Source organism: Temnothorax americanus, unplaced genomic scaffold (assembly GCF_048541705.1).
Source record: "Temnothorax americanus isolate GAGA-0224 unplaced genomic scaffold, ASM4854170v1 Scaffold32, whole genome shotgun sequence".
NCBI lineage: Eukaryota > Metazoa > Arthropoda > Insecta > Hymenoptera > Formicidae > Temnothorax > Temnothorax americanus.
The window spans coordinates 241,097-259,984 of NW_027509464.1; the positions used below are offsets into that span (position 1 = coordinate 241,097).

At 37.7% G+C, this 18,888-nt stretch overlaps 2 protein-coding genes across 4 annotated transcripts in view; both read left to right on the top strand.

Moving 5' to 3' along the window:
- Positions 1-183: 183 nt before the first annotated feature.
- Positions 184-855, top strand: LOC143901178 (small ribosomal subunit protein eS28-like). Its single transcript, XM_077413234.1, has one exon. The coding sequence runs from the start codon at positions 199-201 to the stop codon at positions 544-546; it is 348 nt and encodes a 115-aa protein (XP_077269360.1). The 5' UTR covers positions 184-198; the 3' UTR covers positions 547-855.
- Positions 856-1,738: 883 nt separating this feature from the next.
- The window catches only part of LOC143901173 (ATP-binding cassette sub-family G member 4), a 38,462-nt gene continuing 21,312 nt past the window's right edge, over positions 1,739-18,888 (top strand). Inside the window, exons 1-3 of one of the 3 annotated variants that reach the window (XM_077413226.1) lie at positions 1,739-2,134; positions 5,111-5,224; positions 14,475-14,605. In XM_077413226.1, the coding sequence (XP_077269352.1) occupies positions 5,166-5,224; positions 14,475-14,605 (190 nt within the window). In that variant the 5' untranslated portion in view covers positions 1,739-2,134; positions 5,111-5,165. Of the gene's footprint in view, positions 2,135-5,110; positions 5,225-12,779; positions 13,174-14,244; positions 14,606-18,888 lie in introns of those variants that run through there. The other 2 variants (XM_077413225.1, XM_077413224.1) reach the window with 2 other exon arrangements.

Here is an 18,888-nt window from a genome sequence, read left to right on the forward strand (position 1 = left end):
AATCCTTGAGTGATTTTAAATAAATGTAATCTTTGTTCAGAAATAAAAAAAAAATCATTTATTATATTATTACGCGATCAACATATAGTTTCCTGCATTGTCCGCGCACTCTACTAAGTCTAAAAAACTTCTTAGCATCTTCATCTGGCACGTTCCGCTCTCTCTCTCTCTATCTTTCTCTCTTGGAACATTGTCAAGATGACATTTGATCTGCGTGCGGTTCTCGCGCGGTCCAAGTTGGTAGCGATCTGCACGCTGCACGTTCAGTGCAGCATTGCGACACGCACGAGAGAGCCGGTCTGCGTGTGCGATTGTGCGGTGAGATATAAGAAGCCGCGTATCGAGAGCATGGAGAAACCCATAGTGAGAGCGAGAGTGGTGAAGGTTCTCGGCAGAACGGGATCTCAGGGACAATGCACGCAGGTCAAAGTGGAATTCCTGAACGAGCAGAACAGGCAGCTTATCAGGAATGTCAAAGGTCCCGTGCGCGAAGGGGACATTCTGACGTTGCTGGAATCCGAACGAGAGGCCAGGAGACTCCGCTGAACCGGAGGAAACAATTCGTCGCGTGCTTGATGGAAGAAAACTGGTGTGACGCATCAAAAGAGCCGAAATTAAATATTGATGATATTCTGGTCGCAATAAGCACGTCGACGAAGACGAGGAAGAAGGAACTGCGACTGCATGGTTCTTGCGTTTCATCACGTCTATTTTTAAATTTTGAAACAATGTACCAAACAAAGAAAAAAACACACGTGTTCTATTTATGTTTGCGAAAAGTGGAATTTGCTTATTGTATCCTCTGTTTTGTCTTTCCACTTTTAGCATACCAATAAATTACACAGTTTATATATATCCACGTACAACGTACATGCTTCATTCTATTATTCTACGTGCCGTATATAGACACGTCCAAAATTACTCATATGTTTTCCGTAGATTTCCTAGAAAGGACTAAAAATAGTTAAAATAGTAGCATGCGCAGTTTGCTCGATGCATGCGTAGTTCTTCAGATATTCGCGATTAAATTTAGCCAAACCCAATGCGCCTCGTTCCGCCATCGCAAGATGGTGACACATCAGGTTTCTCAGAAATCTTCTTGTTATATGAACAGATTAATAATTATAAGCTTTCAAGGTGTTTATTCAAAGTGATATATATTAATCATTTATTTAAAAAAAATACTCCAAACAAAAATATGTTTTTGCTACGTATTTGATTTCCGATATGTCTAATATTTGCAAGAATCATGCATCGGTTTTTCAATGACGATCGAGCAGTTAGCGACCACACCGATGGTTGATAAAAAGTTCGGTTGCTGATTAGCAAGATGCCATCAATGATGACAACTTCTTTGTTGCTTTAGTGATAATCGGAAAAAAACAAGTTTTATATTAAGTTGAACGATATAATTTTTTATTCCTGATATAACTTTACTCCAAATCCAAAGAAACATCAATCTGATATATAGTAGGTATTCTGCTTCCTAACATTGGTAACAAGGTCCGATTTCAATTGTGTGTGTGTGTGTGTGTGTGTGTGTGTGTGTACGATCTACAAATCCGTATGTCCAACGTACATACACAAATATCTGTCGCGCATCACACATGCGTCATATAGCGTCAAGCCTCAGTCAGCTGACTCGCTGTCAAAGCGCGGCCGCCATGACCGAGCGCATACAAAAGTCATATGCCACTCATACACGCACGCGCGATTAAAGGCCGCGGTGCGTGAATGGCGAACGAACAACGCGGCGGCCGCTTGCGCTTGGCGGGGCCGGGAGAAGCGGCGAGTCGGGCGAGTGTCAAAGTTTGCCGACGCCGAAGGCTTTTATCGGCGACCAATCCGCTGCGCGAGATTTGCGAACGGGGACGCCGAGCCGAGGTCCGAGCCGATTAGAAGACGTAGCCGTCGTGCGATCGATCGGCGAGCTTAGTGCGATGTCGCGTCGCGAAATAGCACGCGCGTGAGAGTGCCGTTTGCCGCCGCGCTGCAGAGATAGCTCCGTCATTTGGATCCGATTCCATTTTCCATCGTTTCCTCGCCTAGGGCTGCAGCAGTAGGGCTCTGATTAGCTCGCGTCGCGCCGGCTAGCTCACGAAACTTGCAGACAGCAGAGTTGCGGCACATTTGGGTAACTATGTTAAATCTTCACTATTTCGACCATGTGCGACCAAGATATTTATACACTTCGCTAGTAACTCGATTGATAACTGCATTGATCATTGATCAATCGCCTTGGGACTAAGAAAATAGGTACATTATTGACGATTATTTGATACAAAATTGAGGTAAAGTTTACATTACTCGCGAAGCACATTTGCAGTATTGTATTGTTCTAGCTGAAATATATATATATACAAAAAGAAATTGATATGAAATATGCCAAGATGATTTTATATCAATTTCCTAAGTACCTAAGTACAAAAAATTGAAGGCGATAAATATTGAAGGCGTGGCTTATTTTAAGAAGAAAAGGTTCTATAAACATATGCCCTAAATTGCTTCGTTTTCAAAATGCAGGGTGTCAAAGGTGTGGAAAAAAAAAAAAAAAATGAAAACTTCGAAAATCTAGAAAACGTTTAAAAATATTTTATTTTGGTATGCGTACATGTGGTATTAAGAACCATTTTCCAGTACCGACAAAACATTTTTAGATCTATTATAGAAGCGCGTGCGTGCATCTTTGACACTCTGTATTTTGAAGTAGTTTAGGGCGTATATGTTTATAGGACCTTTCCTTCCTAAAATAAGCCACGGAAAATCGCCTTCAATTTTTTATACTTACTTAGAAAACACCCTGTATATGCAGAAATATATATACAAGTGTAACATTCCATCAGACAGCACGCATGTCTAAAATCGGGACATAAGACGTTTTAAAGACGTCTTATGGATATGATGCATGTCTAAAAGACGTCTTAATGACCTCTTTAACACGTCTTATGTCCCAATTTTGGACATGGTGCTGTCTGGAATGTGTATCTTAAACTTGCATTTGGTAAATTTGATTATTATTATGCGTGTATAATTATACAAATCAAGAGCCAAGTATACGCGACGCGAGATCGCATCGTATGTATCTTTACGCGACGCGACGAGTTGCGAATGCCCGAGATTTTGAGATCTCAATAACGGTGAACGAATCGAGTTCTAAGTAGGCTCAATCGATAGCTTGGGGTCGATTTATATAATAATATTTAGGTAGCACACAAAAATCGTATTTAGATACGTTTCTAATATTTATTCGAGGCACTTCAATTCAAAGTTATACCAATTGTTCGATATTTCACGTAATTGACTCATTGAACCCCTGTAATTGGATTTTTTTTGAAAGAAATTACATAACCGGCGTAAATGAAAGACACTGAATGAATTATTGAGATTTGAATATTGATATACATGGATATGTAACTTCTAAGTCACATGGCGTTGTAGAGAATGTGTAGAGGTTTAGAAACTAGATAAAAGTCTAGTTAAGAGCAATGTATTGTACTCTGACGAGCGTGTGAAATAAAGTTGCGCGAGATGCATCGCCGGCGTGTTTTGGCCATTATATATATTTATGCCAGGTGCAACGGTATCTATGTAGCGATTATCGTCATTCGCTGGGAGTGCGTTGCACGTGTACCGCGCCAAGAGAAACAGCCGGCTCGAAACTCGAAATATTTTCCCTAATTTACGATGAAACCACGTGCGTTGCATGTTGCCTGCACGTATATCGCTCGTTCTTTGAGGTGTGTTCTATATATACAGTTTCCCAATAAAATTCCGCGTTTTCGGCATACTCGCGCCACGAGCAGAGGAATTTTGATGAGGGGCGAGGGAGAGAGAAAGAGTACGAAGGATTTATAACTTCAAAAATCCCTCGCTCGTGTCGTGGAATCTGCGTAGGTACCGTTGAGAAGAAAAAAAAGAGGCAATCGGCATAGAACCGGTAATGTAAAGCGATTAAAATTTTTATCTCTTTTCTGGTTTTCCGAGCGAAGATAACGCGAGCGCGAATATTGATTCGTTAATGAATAATGTAAACATGCTAAACAGGAAGTATCCTTTGTTCACGGTGCCAACGAAAATTCCGCGAAAAATTCGAGAATCTGAAATATTACGGAACAACGCTTGAATTTCAGCGAAACACCAGTTATTTCGGTTGTTTGCGGGAACGAGCACGACGAAAAGGGTGGCGAAAGAAGGATATTATGAAACCCGCGTGTGTTTACCGCTACGTGGCGCATAACGTTGAGGATAACGAATCGCTCTGCGTTTCTTCATACATAATATCGTACCCGTGAACTCCACCGTAATCATCCGTAAATGAAGTTTGAATTTTACACGCGATCACAGTCGTTCGTGAATGTCGCTGGGTAACAACGTGCGCGCAATATATATTGTAAGGTGCAGTGTTTGCAAGTCTGCGGTGTTGAACATGAACTTCGTCTGTCAGTTGCATCAACCTTGATGAAGTAACTCCTATAATTAGAAAACGGTGAGCGATCGAAAGAGGAACATCGGGTTACAAATCAATTAACGGGCATCGATTAATTTGTATGCATTCTGATAAATCAGACCCGCGCGTGCCATTTACAATGTAAACCGTCTGTAAATTAATGACTCAAAATGATAACTATTATAAATAATTATTTATTGAATCTCTTAGGTTCCATATATATATATAAACATTCTAAATCCTTCCAATAATCCTTCCAATTTTAAATATAGCATGCATGAGATATTTTACCGTTTATTTTCTAAAATAACTATTGACTATCAAAGTTGAAAAAGTAAATTATTTAACAGTGATTATAAAGTACCTATTATATAACGAAAAATGCATTGATTACTTTTTGGCATATTTGCATGACTTCTGTGCTCATGTATATAATTATTCTTATTATCTAGAATTACACTCATTCTTGCGAGATCTGTTTTTCCAGTAGGTACAACGTTAGTATTTTCTTACAAGTGTTCAGCAGTGAATAAGTAATTTTTTACACGGTTGCAATTACCATAGACATTCTTACTTCCAGCGAATGTCCGCTGTAATGTGTCGATACATATAGCGGCCTTCCACATGTTCTCTTGCATTAATATTTTCTTTTTTTAATTTCAGTTCTGTGTCGTATGTATTGTAAGTCGAGCGTGTGTGGAGCAACGTAACTTCGACCATGGTGGAAGGCGGAAAGAATAGCATGCAGAACGGTCTGCTCAGTAATGGGATTAATGGGTGAGTTTTTGAAATTGCATATTTTTCTCTTATATTTTGCTACTTATATACTTTCCGAACGTATAACTTCTGAACATAGTTCGTAAGTTAAATAAGAAATAAAAAAAATCCCTCAAGCTTCATATCAGCGACGCGATTTAAATTACAATAAATTACGGCTAATAATGTGTAGTATATAATAAGGGAATTCAGGAAACGGCGCATTTACGAAAAGAATCTTCAAAATTTTGCAGCTTATGAGGACAATGCAATGCACTCACTTATAACGCTATTAAAACAACGCTGATGCAATATTGTTTTGTTATTATCGTGTTTGGCAGCGTTAATTCAGTGTTATCAGAATACCCTCGCTCGTCCATATGCTTAATAATGTTTTCATTTCCTTTTAACTAAACTATATTTTCGCATTTATGATGACGTTTTGGTATTCTAATCGCGTAATTACGTAATGCCTAAGATATTTCTAAAAAGAAAAATATCCAGTGGACTTTGTTGTTCAAGTACTTTGGAATTACCAATTTTTAATCATCGCAACTGATAGCAGAATTAAGAAAAGAAAATTTAAATAACAATTTAAGAAGTTATACGCTTTTGGCGTATGTATCAATTAAATATAACAAAATTATTATAATTTAACACATCGAAATAACGCACATTTGTTAAATCAGTTGAAAATAGTGAAACACCGTTACATTAATTAATCAATTAATTGATCTGATATACATATATATATATATATATATATATATATATATGATATATACCGGTAATATCTTGTTCTACCTCAAATTGAAAGCAGTTCAAACCTCACTGATACACTTAGCATTGTATACAAAATTTTTATGATACCCCTTAATCTTGGCTAAAGAGTTACGATTTTCATGCGATACAATCGATATCCGTCTGATGATATAGACGTGAACAGACTCAAGATATTCGGAATTTGAACTTTGTCGTCTTCGGCAATCTACTTAGGCCTTCAACCTGAAGTCTCAGGCTGCAAGGAATCGTTTCATATGTCCGCTATCGAATAATAATTATTAGATAACGAGTCTTGATACGTTCTTTTTGCTGTATTAGAGTAATTTCATTCTACTTTGCGCGCGCGTTCTGCGATAAATTATATACGTTCTAAATTACGCGGTGATTTAGAACGTGATAAAAAGCTACAATGTCATTTCCGTAGACAAGCGTTGACGGTAAAAAAAAGTTATGTTTTGACGATGTAAAGTGTCTTGATGAGTATTAGAAAAAATCCGATTTCTTCGCAAATTTTCTTGATTTCGATCTTTGATGCCAGGCCCTACACTTAAACGTGTTAGGAATGTGTTACGAAATTTAAATTGCTATGCTTATCGCGGCCGTGAGAAAAATTAACTGACAGTATGTTACGTTCTAATCTTGAAAACTTCAGCGTCTGTATCATTGACGCTTAGGGAACGATGAAGTGTCGCTAATGCTGCACGGTAGAGGACTTCGCACCTACTTGATACTTTGTTTCTTCTTATTATCAATTGTAGCGCATTGATCTTCGAACGAATACTAAGAGATATCATCAAGGTTTCTACGCAAGAGCAAGGCAAATAATGCGAATATTTATATCGTGATGTATAAGATTAAATACAATCCCCCCCTCAAAATAATATATTATTCTCGTCGCGATGAATTAAAATAAAATCTACGTTGGTTCCGGATCTACGCATCGGTTTCCTTTTATATTTTCAGTGAATCGACGATAAAATAATAACGTAATTACGAAGCGATGTAACCTTTTACATGACTCGCTTTATATTTCGGTAAAATAATAAGTTTCTGTCTGCCGTATTCATTTAGGCATTCTTGAGACAGCATTCTCGCACGTCAGAACCAGTTGACTCTATAGAACATCAGCGCCGAAGAACCATTTTCGATTGGCATTCGCAATCCTTCTTCTGAGGAGAAAAAAACGACAAGAATTTTCCTTTTTTTTTTCGCCATCGCATCATGCAAACCGGTTTATACTCAGATCAATGTGAGCACACACAGACAGTTTTCTTAACGAGATGTAGCTCGGCTCTGGCGAATCATTAAGGATGATTTTTTTGACATATATTTATGCGCAGCACAACATGCGATTTGCCAGCGTTGATTTACATAATTGCAATGACCTAGACAATGGGAACGCGTGCTTGACACGTGTGAAGAATCTCGCGTTCATCTTACGATACTTTGTCTCAAATTGTTATCGCGATTTCTCATTTTTCCACGCGTTTTATCTGACCCGACTAAAGTCCACTTTCTATCTTCAATACTTACACGCGCGCCGCGATCTTTACTTTAGTAGGCGGTTTACGAAAACAGTTGTGAAAAATGTAAATTAAAATTATCGCCAATTGGGTTCTCAAGTAAAATTTTTTTATTAAGCGGTATCCATAATTAATGTAGAGAATCTAAGCCGATTTTTAGTACTTTTTGAATTAAAAAAAAAAACCCAAATCTGAGAAAGTTATAGCTTTCTAGTCTTTAAAGTTTCTTTGATGACGGCAACTTCAAAAGATTTCGCAACAACATTATGACGTCACGCACATTTTCGTGTACTATATTTTCTTCAATTTTGAAGATATTGCAAAAATTCAAAAAGTTTACAAAGAAAGTATGCCATGATCTATCAAAATATACTGTTAGGTAAAAGTCGGTTGAAGACCGAATTAAACGTGCCACGAGCGCTCCATTTTGTTTTCTTTCTCTTTTAACAGTTTCGTGATTATCTTCTTACGTCACGAGAGAGCGATTTATCTGCACTTATTCGCCGAAATAATAAGTGAAATCCGTCCCGTTAACGTTTAGATACGCCGTATATGGGCGACGCTATTATCGTTTTAATTAACCCGCCAATGTCGCGATACGGGGGAACAAAGAGCGCGATGATTCCACGGTCGAGTAACTGCGCCAGCAAAATCTCTACCATTTTCTTGCGGCTGTTACACTGTTATCCCGCCCATTGGTGTTTCGTTCGAGCGGACTTTGCGCTTCTCTTTTTTACTCTACGAGTGACATTCGCTTTGGCCGCGGCAGCGTGCGCGTGAATCACTCGCAAAACGATTCTATCGATCGATAATCCACCGTGACGGAAATTTATTTTTCTGAAAATATATAATCTTTAAAGAGACTCGCTCGTATTTACTCGAACCGCACATTCGTTCGCTAAGATGTTTGTCTTATTTCATCATCAAGATTTGCGATCCATGTGTCGCGATCCTTATAAAAGTACGAAATTCTTCTGCTACATTTGATAAATCAGTTGAGAAAGTGGAGTGTTAGCAATTGCAAACATCCGGAGTAGTCAACGAGTTAATATAAACTTCTTTTTGTTTGTCGATAAATTGCGCTTATAATAAATTATTTATTTCGTTTGCATGAATTTATAAATTTTTCATTATATATAATTATTAATAATTTCCATATTGCAACGTGATAACGTCTGATATCTCGCTTCTACATCATTTTTATCGCTTTTGTTTTCGTTTTAGAATATTTTATTCAAGGCTGTTTTTTCTAATCGTGTAATTAAGTTATATATTATGATGTAATTGCACAGACCGCATCTTGTAATAATGGAAACGCATGCTTTGAGCGAAACATTTTTAATGGCTGCTGCACGCACGCTATAGCTAAGGCTAAATGTTTTGATTCTTTCCGTGTCTTAGAAAATATTTTGCCGCAAGATTTATTTAGAATGAGATTTTACTCCACAAACTCGCGGAAAAAAGAGAAGACAGCCTCTAAACTATTCTAAATTATTCAAAATAATTATTTAATCCATATTTATTAGAATTAAATAATTCTGCTAAATAAATTTCTCAGCATATATGACATTAATCATATTCGCATTTAATGACATATAATTGCGGTAAAATTACACTGCAATTAATGGCACTTATCAGCTTTATCGGAGCATTTATACGACAAAATAGCTCTTTCTGAAACTGTTATGCACAACCTACAGTTCTGTACTGCCGCTTTTCAGGAAACGCGAAGGAAATTACACTTTGTCTACGTTTCTAATTCCAATTATTTAATTTTCTTCACGGATTTTGTAATCCTTCGTGCTTTTCCGCGTATAATTCTATTCTAAGGTTTCCAGCACAAAAAAATCATCGGCAAAAGAGTCACGTTCACGACAGCGTGGCAGCGTGCTCAGCATTTCCGCTATTATGACACACTTTTAAATTTATCGAATTAAAGATCAAAACTTGTCGTCCATAGTTTCATGATTCTTTTCCTTCGAAATAAAAATCTTATTTTCGCGCGAACCAAAATAAAAAAATGATTGCACTTCGTGTGACTGTATATATAATACTTGAGGAAACGAGGAAGAGATTATCTCATAATTCTCATTGCGTGATGAGCTGTTATTATAGTTACGTAAACGCGAGAGACCAATAAAAGTACGATGGAATTGTATGCGATTGGCGATATAATATTTTATTGGAAGCTTTTTACTCGTTCCAATTTGTGAATATTTCGGGTATAAGAATATTTGAGAATAAAAAAAAGTAGCCCCCGTGCCGCGATATAGGTATGGCTGCATCTTACGCATTCAAATCACTTTGTATCGCACACGCGCATATACAATGACGTTAAACGGAAAGAATGCACGACAGTTTGACATGCGTCACCGAATTGCCTGACGGCGTCTTTCGGCAAGGCACCACTTCTGAAATGATGTAAATGTATGCGCATTTTACGCTCGCGATCAGATTTTAGCTTCGCGTTTTGTCGGCCAATTTGATAAACCTTTAAAATGATCAAGTGCGAGTGCAATCGTGTAATCATCGTAGTGATTTAAGAGGAAATTATTATTTCTTCTTCATTTTTCGATATTATTTTTTCTTTGTTTCTTTTTTATCATTTAGGAAAAAACTGTTATGCTTTATTATATGTTTTGCTGATTTGTTTATCCGTTTATTTTCCTTATTTGTTTTTTAAACGTAGGATATATTTTTGGATATTATGAGGATATTTAAAAAAAGCAACATTGTTTTTACGGTCTGTATTTAATATAAATTCAAATTTTTGTTCTCTCAATGTCTGAAGTATAATATTTGCATATTTTCCGGTTTCGGCGATACATTCTCTTCATTGTTAGTTTTCATTTTGCATGATTCTGCACGAGCGCAGTAACAAAATGTAGCGAAATACAGCCACAAATATGCCGAAATTTCGGTCTGTAGTAATATGACCTCAGGCAAATTATAGCCGATCAAACGCGCAAAAAATGTACAAGTTGCATTTAATTTAATGAGTGGAAACGCTTATTCGCGTGACGTATAAAGCAGAATTTTGCTGTCGAACCGCGTTCGATTTGCGAACGCGTCTCAATGCTTGACCGTTCAGTCTTCCGGTGATTGTATATTCATGCGAAGTACACACAGGTTTCAATTGACGTCAAACGAGTCTACGTCGAATTGTATGGCTGGTATCTTATTTTAACCTGATAGAAGATGCAGAGAAGTGATTATAAAGAGATTTTTGTAAAGAAAAATTGTCCTTTATGATTATTATTAACACATTATGTCATTATTGCGCACTGAAGTAGCAAGAGTTTTTCAACAACTACCGTAATAATGATTTAAAGGTATTGGAGAACAAAGAATCGTGATAATCGTAATTAATCCGTAGTGGTCTTTATAGATTCCTATTAAATCATTACGCACTTACGTCAATCGATTAATGGCTCGAGCCTTTAACGGCGCTACAATGGCCGCTCTACATCTCTTCTGCATTATGAATGAGTATATATGACGTGCAAACTAATTCCATACGTAGCTGTTAGGAAATTTTTTTCCAGAATGTCGTCTCGTCAAAATTACGAATAGTTATATGGGGCTTCAATGAGATTTAACTCTGTTACTGTCGCAATTATATGATACGTTACCTTGGATGCCTCAGCTCGTTAATAATCCAGTGGAAGCCTAAAGTAAAGAATGCCTTTAGGAGGCACACTTCATTGAAATTAAAAAAAGAAAAATAAAAAATTTTCCGATCGCGCATTTATAACTAATGTTGTAGCGCGCACGTCTAGTCCGTAATGTTGTATACATAAGTATACGCGTGCATAGCCTCGAAGGATGTTAATTAACCGCTTTCGACGATAAGCTCGCTTATGAAACATCGATACAGGTACACGTGGATAGTGCTGTTTCAGCAGCAATGGCTTGCGTAATGCATTATCAATCGGTATATTTCAGATGATTGACTGCAAATGAAATCGAGAAGGGTCATCGCTAGGTATTCGCATTATTGCTGAGCGCGTAACATACAAATCCTGATTCTAAACGTCGAAAACTTTGAGTTTGGGACAACTAAGCTCTTTCATGACGCGCTACAACCAACTGAGATATCCTTAACTAATGTATTTACGTCTTGTACTCCATTTTAGTGCACTCTTCGCAGTCTATTTATGTCTTCTAATTCGAAATAGGGATAAAGTTAGAAGTCTCGTTTTCTGTTTCCTCCTGTCTAAAAGTTGAAGAGTGAAACGCAAGTGTAATGGAAAGTGAAAATTGAGCCCGTGCCCTTCGAGTGATTCGCCACTTTTTGAGAAAGAGTAAAATTGCGTTCTATAAGTTGCAATAAAATTGCACTTCATTTGAGTGAAAGGGCACTCTTTTCGAGTGCAGTAGATCAATGTCCCTATAATAGGAGTGAATTATGTCCCAATTTTGAGTGGGAAATTTCACTCTGTTTGAATCATAAATCAGTCGATCTTTAGTGCATCGTCATTCACCATATACTAGTGACGAAACAATTCTATGAGATTTAGAGAGTCTGTTTCTTCTTCTGCGAACCATTGCGATGGATAAACATCTTTGTCTCTGAAACCATTTATACGCGAGTTTCCACGGTGGCAATTCAAGACGCGATCCATTTACGCCCTGCTCATTAAGAACGCAATATATTGTATAATCCAGTCCTAAAACTGACGGCAAGTGCATGATTAAAAAATAACTGTTATATTTAATTTTATTTTAAATTCGCTACATCTTAGACAACACGTATGTCCCAAATTAGGACATAAGGCGTCTTCAAGGCGTCTTATGATGATATAACATCTAAAAGACGTCTAAAAGACAATGTCACGATTTGGGACATTATATTCACTGGGATACAGCATGGACGGTGTTCCTTATCCGAGCACGATTCGTTAAAACGCGGTGAGAGATCGTTGGATTTTCGACGGAAGTCACATCCGCCTATATATAGCTTTCTAATTTTCCACCGCGATAACAAATTACGAAAAGATTGTGATAAGATCAAAGAGGATGGCTGACCTCCCGCGGCGCGGATATTACCAACATTACGTTAGTCATCGCCTTCTGCGCAGACTTTGATCCGTCGATATAGCGCGTTTGTTCCCATGTGCAACACTGTGAATGCCTTCTTCCTTGATCGGCACGGAATGGAAAAAGGGAAGGAAGGCCAGGGGAGCGAGACAAAAGGGACGCGTCACGGTGGCGGTCAACGGCGACGGACTTGCAGTAGGAGTAGACTCGTAGCTTTTTAGCTCAGTTGGTCTCGAGTCGTCGTCGTGGCGGCAAGCGGCAAGTGCATCGCGAGGGACAAGGTGCGAAGGCACGAAGCGCGCCGCTCCTCTCACTCTGTTACCCCACCGGATTCTTCCTGCCGCGGGCTTTGTTATCGGAGCGCATCCGGTGGGATTCTAAAAGCCGCGGTGAGTCGCGCACGCTCGGGAGTGCACCGCGACACGTGCAGCCGTGCGGATCGAGTGCGTCGCGTCGTCGTGTCTTACCATTCTTGATTGTCCACACATTTGTACTACTCGCGATCGTTTTGGGTCAAACTCCGGAGATGCGCCTCGTTATATCTCAGGGCTAGGCTTCGGCGTCCGCGGAGAGATTTCTCCAACGACGAAGATTTCTCAACGGCACACCGCCAAGTCGGACAGTGTAAGAGAATCAGTGCATCAAAATTATTCTCTTCTTTTCTCTTTTCCATGGAAGAGTATCTCATAAAGAGACATTCTCCATCCTGTGATTTTTGTCGTCAAGAAATGGAGTTTTCTTGAAATGATTTGCTGGAGTAGTACTATAGTATTACTTCATAAGAAAGATATAGATTAATTTTCTAAACGTTTCCACGAAGGTTGATTTGCGTGTAGTTCCCGCGAGAACCGAATGGTCTTTCCTGTTTCGCGGTGTTGTCACAACGCGATACGACGGGGCTCAAGTGTTTCTTACTGCATAAGTAAATATTTGGAAGGAATAAAGTTAAAGAAAAATTTTTAGCTTTGTGTGTGAAGCATGCGGGTAAATCGTAATCAACATCATAAAAAAAATTAGCGATTGATATGCGATGGCGATTAAAAATTGCTCGCGCTGTTTTATAAAACACTAATTTACAACAAGGTCAATTTTAGATCTTGTTTATTCCTCATTTTGTTTTATATAGATTTTTTATGGCATATAATCTTTCTGCGTGCAATCGATGTTCCATGTTATCATTATATTGAAATTACAGTTAAATTGCGTTTTTTAATAAGTACTCTAGTTAGTTTAAGTAGTTTGATGGAATAAATCTTTAATAATTCGTTAAAGTAACGTAAATTGCATAGTTAGTAGCCGCAATCGCATTAATTTTATGTCTCGTATGGTTGTACTGCGGTGAAACGGCCAATGCTAATGTTACAGTCATACTTCTGTTTGAAAAATAATGAAATAATTTATACAAATATATACAAATAACAGTTTTTCGATTATCGTGTGTCTTTGTACACTTATAATTTCTTTCTACCACAAACATGGTTTTTTGCAATCTTTCGTGAATGGGGTAAATCATCGTAAAGCAGGATTTAAAACTTTGACGCCTTGGTTGAGTTGAAAGAAGCGCAATATTTCTTACGGAAAAGATTGGCAAACTTAAGTAAATTCGAAATAAGTTGTCGCTCCGGATGTAACACGGATATAATATTCTCTTTCCCCTCGAAACAAAACGCTATCCCTAACATGGTCGGTTTGCAGAGTGCATTGCATCATATGGGCGCACGATATTGCAGGTTGTGAAAAATAAATCGCCGATTACGGAATATTTTCGCGTGTTACCCGCGCGAAGGTGATTCATCGATCTCTAAACGTTGCGAATACGCGCGCGGATCGGGACGAAAGTACAAAGAACAATCTCGCTGAAAGATGAAGCATGAGGGAAATTGCTCGACGGCGGAGGACTGCAATGGAATTTTGTTGCAAACTAGAAAAAGTTCGGCGGTGCGACTGCAGATCGTGCCGGCGCAGCCGAAAACGATCACGCATCTGCCGAAGAGGCCGCCGGTCGACTTGGCATTCACCGATCTCACGTATAAAGTTCGAGAAGGCCGCAAAAGCAGTAAGTACACTTTTATTCTTATACTTAATGTCGATTTGATCTCAATACGCGGTCGAATAACGTACACGTCCTTCAACGCCTTTTTGCCAATAATTAAGTCGTACATCGAATAATTTTCGTCAATAATTAAGACCCCGACGCGTTTTCACTTTTGATTCAGGCAAGGTGGATTAATACATATGGCGATATATTACAAAAGAATTGAGTGTTGCAAAAAAAGAGAAAATCGATATCGCTTAACTTTTACTAAATTGCTGTAACATCTCACAATATTTCCAAATGCGTTTCGCATGTTCGTGCGTTTTTACAATCTAACGCGCAGCACCAAGGGGCGTCTCATGGTGTTATCATATCTACCTTCGACACGATCTGGGGATCATGCGTATCTTTTCCCCTAGGACGGAAACGTAAAAAGTGAAAAGTTTATCTCTTTCTATTCAACAGCAATAAAAAGAGATAGTTACATAAAACTTTTTACTTTTCACGTTTCCGCTCTAAGGAAAAAGTTACATGATCGCTACCCTGAACTTAAGCTTCACGTTACAAATAGTTACATCATTTTTTAACAGACGACACACGCAACGTTAATGCGATGCCAATTAGCGTGCAATTTTTTTTCTTTACAAACATTCGAAGAATCAAGATGACTCTTCATTCCGTTCCTCGCACGTATTTGAATCATAAACTATAATATAATATTAATTCACCTACAACTCTTAGTATTCTACACGTGTGAAATGTCAGAACCAATTTCACACTTGATGGATATCGCCAAATTGCATAAAAATAGTATAGTAGATTTTTAATTAATTGTTGTATATTCTGTCAGTGTTGCAGTTTATAATGAATATTCTTTATTTAAATATCATCTGAGACTTTTGTAATCCAACATGCGCGCGGTCGGCATACCTCAGGTTTACAGTAATTGGATAAGGTTTGATTGGGCAAGCCGATACCATGGGACTTCAGTTAAAAAGTCGCGATTTAACTTGGTTGGAGGTGGAAAGACAAGCCAACGGTCAGAGCGTAACGTATAGCATTAATACCCAACCCCGATTAGGCATTAGCCGGACATGATAATACATTATTATAGTTGAATACGATGTAGTGTCATAGAAAAAAAAGTCGAGAAACTGTAAAAAGATTGTTTCGCAAATCATACCGTATGTGAACGTGCCGCGCCCTTGAACTGCATTCCACGTGTTACATTATACGATTATACGAATTCAGCATGACGAGTTTCTTTCTAAAAAGCACTCGCCTGATCCCTGGTCTATGTAATTACCATAATTGCTTAATAAACATACATAACTTATGGAAATCGGATAGCTTCCTATTGAACATCCAGAAACACTCGTGTTCCTCGCAAATATCACACATTATCGTACATTATCTACTTCTGCGTAATAATTTGATTTGCGTTATTTATTTAATTACGTAAAGTCCGCGATGATCCTGTATTTTTACACATGATACGCTGAAACTTGCATACAGACCGCAGATGTAAGCGAATAAATGTAACACAAGGAGTTGTCACAAGTTGTTTTTCGAAAAAGCATGCAAAAAAGTTCAATGTCAAATTAAATTACTTTATTATACGGTATTTTATTTTTATAAAAGGCAAAATTAAAATTTAAAATCTAACTTCCTGCTAGAGTTATAAATAAAGTCTGATGAATGTCGAAATTGTAATTTATTGATATTGTTACTTCGCATATATTTTATTGTAGCGCATGGGATGTTCGAACATAATGATTCACTATTGGGTCATTATAATTAGAAACGCAGATGGGAGCTTTATCTCTAGCAGCTCGAATGTTACTAATAACGAGCGACAATCAATCTTCCTATGCAATATAAATTATATTTTTTTTATTATTTAGGACGCGTATATAAAAATAATTCAACTATATTTTATTGTACTGGAAATATCCCAGTTAGCAAGCATACGCCAAATTTATTATTAACAAATATCAGTAATATATAATATTATTATAACACTATTATTATATATGTGTGTAATATTTTACATTATTAACACATAACGAAAAATAACGTTCGCAGTAATTACATTTCTGTCTCAAAAATGTTTTGTTTATCAATTTGTGGTGAGTTCAAGAGTGCAAGAACTTCAGGAGACAAAGGAGAATTCTTCTTCGAAGGCAATTACGTTGCTAAGAAAATTGCCTTCGAAGAAGATTTCTTCTTTGTCTCCTGAAGTTCTTGCACTCTTGAACTCAATAAATTGATAAACAAAACATTTTTGAGACAGAAATGTAATTACTGCGAAAATTATTTTTTGTTAAATGTGAATAATGATAAATATTACATAATCATATAATAATGTTATATATTACTGATATTAATAATAAAAGTATTTATAATAAAAGTAAATATACATATAATAATAAGTAATAAGTACCTATATGATTTTTCCCGCAATTAATATACTCCCTTGCCCCTCGATGTTTTTATCATTTCAAAGAAGGATGTCAAAAGAGGCCGATTTTCCGACTGTGGATGGAACCTCAAATTAGAGTTCCATAGATATCTATGAGTCGTATAAGAAGTGGAAATAACAGTCCTTTTTCCAAGAGACCTCGTGGAAAGGGCAGAAAATCGGCGTCAAATCTATTGAAAATTGCGTCATTCTTCTATCCGGAGACAATTAAAATCGGCGACATGGAAGAATTTTCAGTCAAACCAGCTTTCGGTTAAATACTTATCTAATAGTTTATGAGATGGCTAATAATGTTTCAATATCGAGATCCCGAAACTCAAAATGGCGGCCTCAAGATGGCGGACCCAATATGACGGACCAGAATATAAAAAATTGTGATTTTTGCATGTTTTGCACTACATATAAAAAATGGGCGCGAGTAGTCAAGTGACAGCTTTCAAAATCATTGATGCAATTCCTAGTGTTAGGATTTGAAATGTCGCCGATTCTAGTTGTCTCCAGATAGATAGAAAGAATGACGCAATTTTCAACAATTTTGACGGATTTTCTGCCCTTCCCACAGGTCTCCTGGAAAAGAGGGCTGTGATTTCCACTTCTTATATGGCTCATAGATATCCATGCAACTCGAAATTTAGGTTCCATCCATAGATAGTCAGAAAATCGGCCTTTTTTAACATCCTCCTTTGGTCACTGACTAAGCAAAACATTATTTTCCGTATATGTAATATATATATGTATGTAAAATTTTAGATGGATATTTATCTTGAATACATTTCAAATCCCGGTTTTTATTCATAAAATTGGGCGCTGCGCAACACTATAAATACCGGAATAGTTTTTTGCATCTGAATTGCTTTAGAGCCAGTTTCACCAACGTCAGTTAACTGTAACCTTCGATTAAACTCACTCAATCTTCATCTCTTTCTAACTGTCTCCCTAAAGCCAAGTCCAGACTTGTACCGTATCACCGTATATCGTATCGTGATATTTTTGTATCAAAATACGGATATGTTGGTTATAATGATACGCCAAGGCCTTTGTTTTCAATCCGTATATTTGTATCCCGTATCTTACAGGTTGAAAACAAAAAGCCTTGGCATATCATTATAAATTATAACCATCCTATCGATCATTATAACATATCCGTATTTTGATAAGAAAACATCATGGTACGATACGGTGATACGATACAAGTCTGAACCCGGCTTTGAAAAGAGACGAAGAGTGATTTAAACGAACTAAACGAAGGTTACAGTTAATCGGAGATGGTGAAACCGACCCTTAGGCGCACATCATTTTTGCGCGGAAAGTTCAATTTGCCTCATGTAAGTAACGCTTCAAACTTACGATGTAGACCAAAATTAACACAGTGTAACACAATGTATTACACGCTTTTTTATAAACTTTGTGTGGAATATTTTTTAATGCGGTAGCAGATAATTCCATTATTCAGGAACGTCCGTGAATGTATTACGGATCATTTGCACATACCCATGAGAAAGGACCCCTAAACCGAACTCCGGATTTCCCGGTTTTATATCCTCCGCACCTTCCCGTATGCAGGAACCAGCCGGCGTCAGATAAACGGTTGGAAACTGGTTTCCGATGACATTGACCGTCGAGTGAAAGTGCACCGTTCGCATGCCAAACACGTCGAAGAAATGCGTGTCTGAAGAAATGCGGCACGGTGTAACCGCGTGCAACGGGCGCCCGCGAATGCACTCTTGGATATTCTTATCATCGTGATACGGCATGCGAAAGATAAGGCGGTGCCGGAACGCGGTTCATAAAGGAAATATTCATAAATGATTCTCTTTCGTAC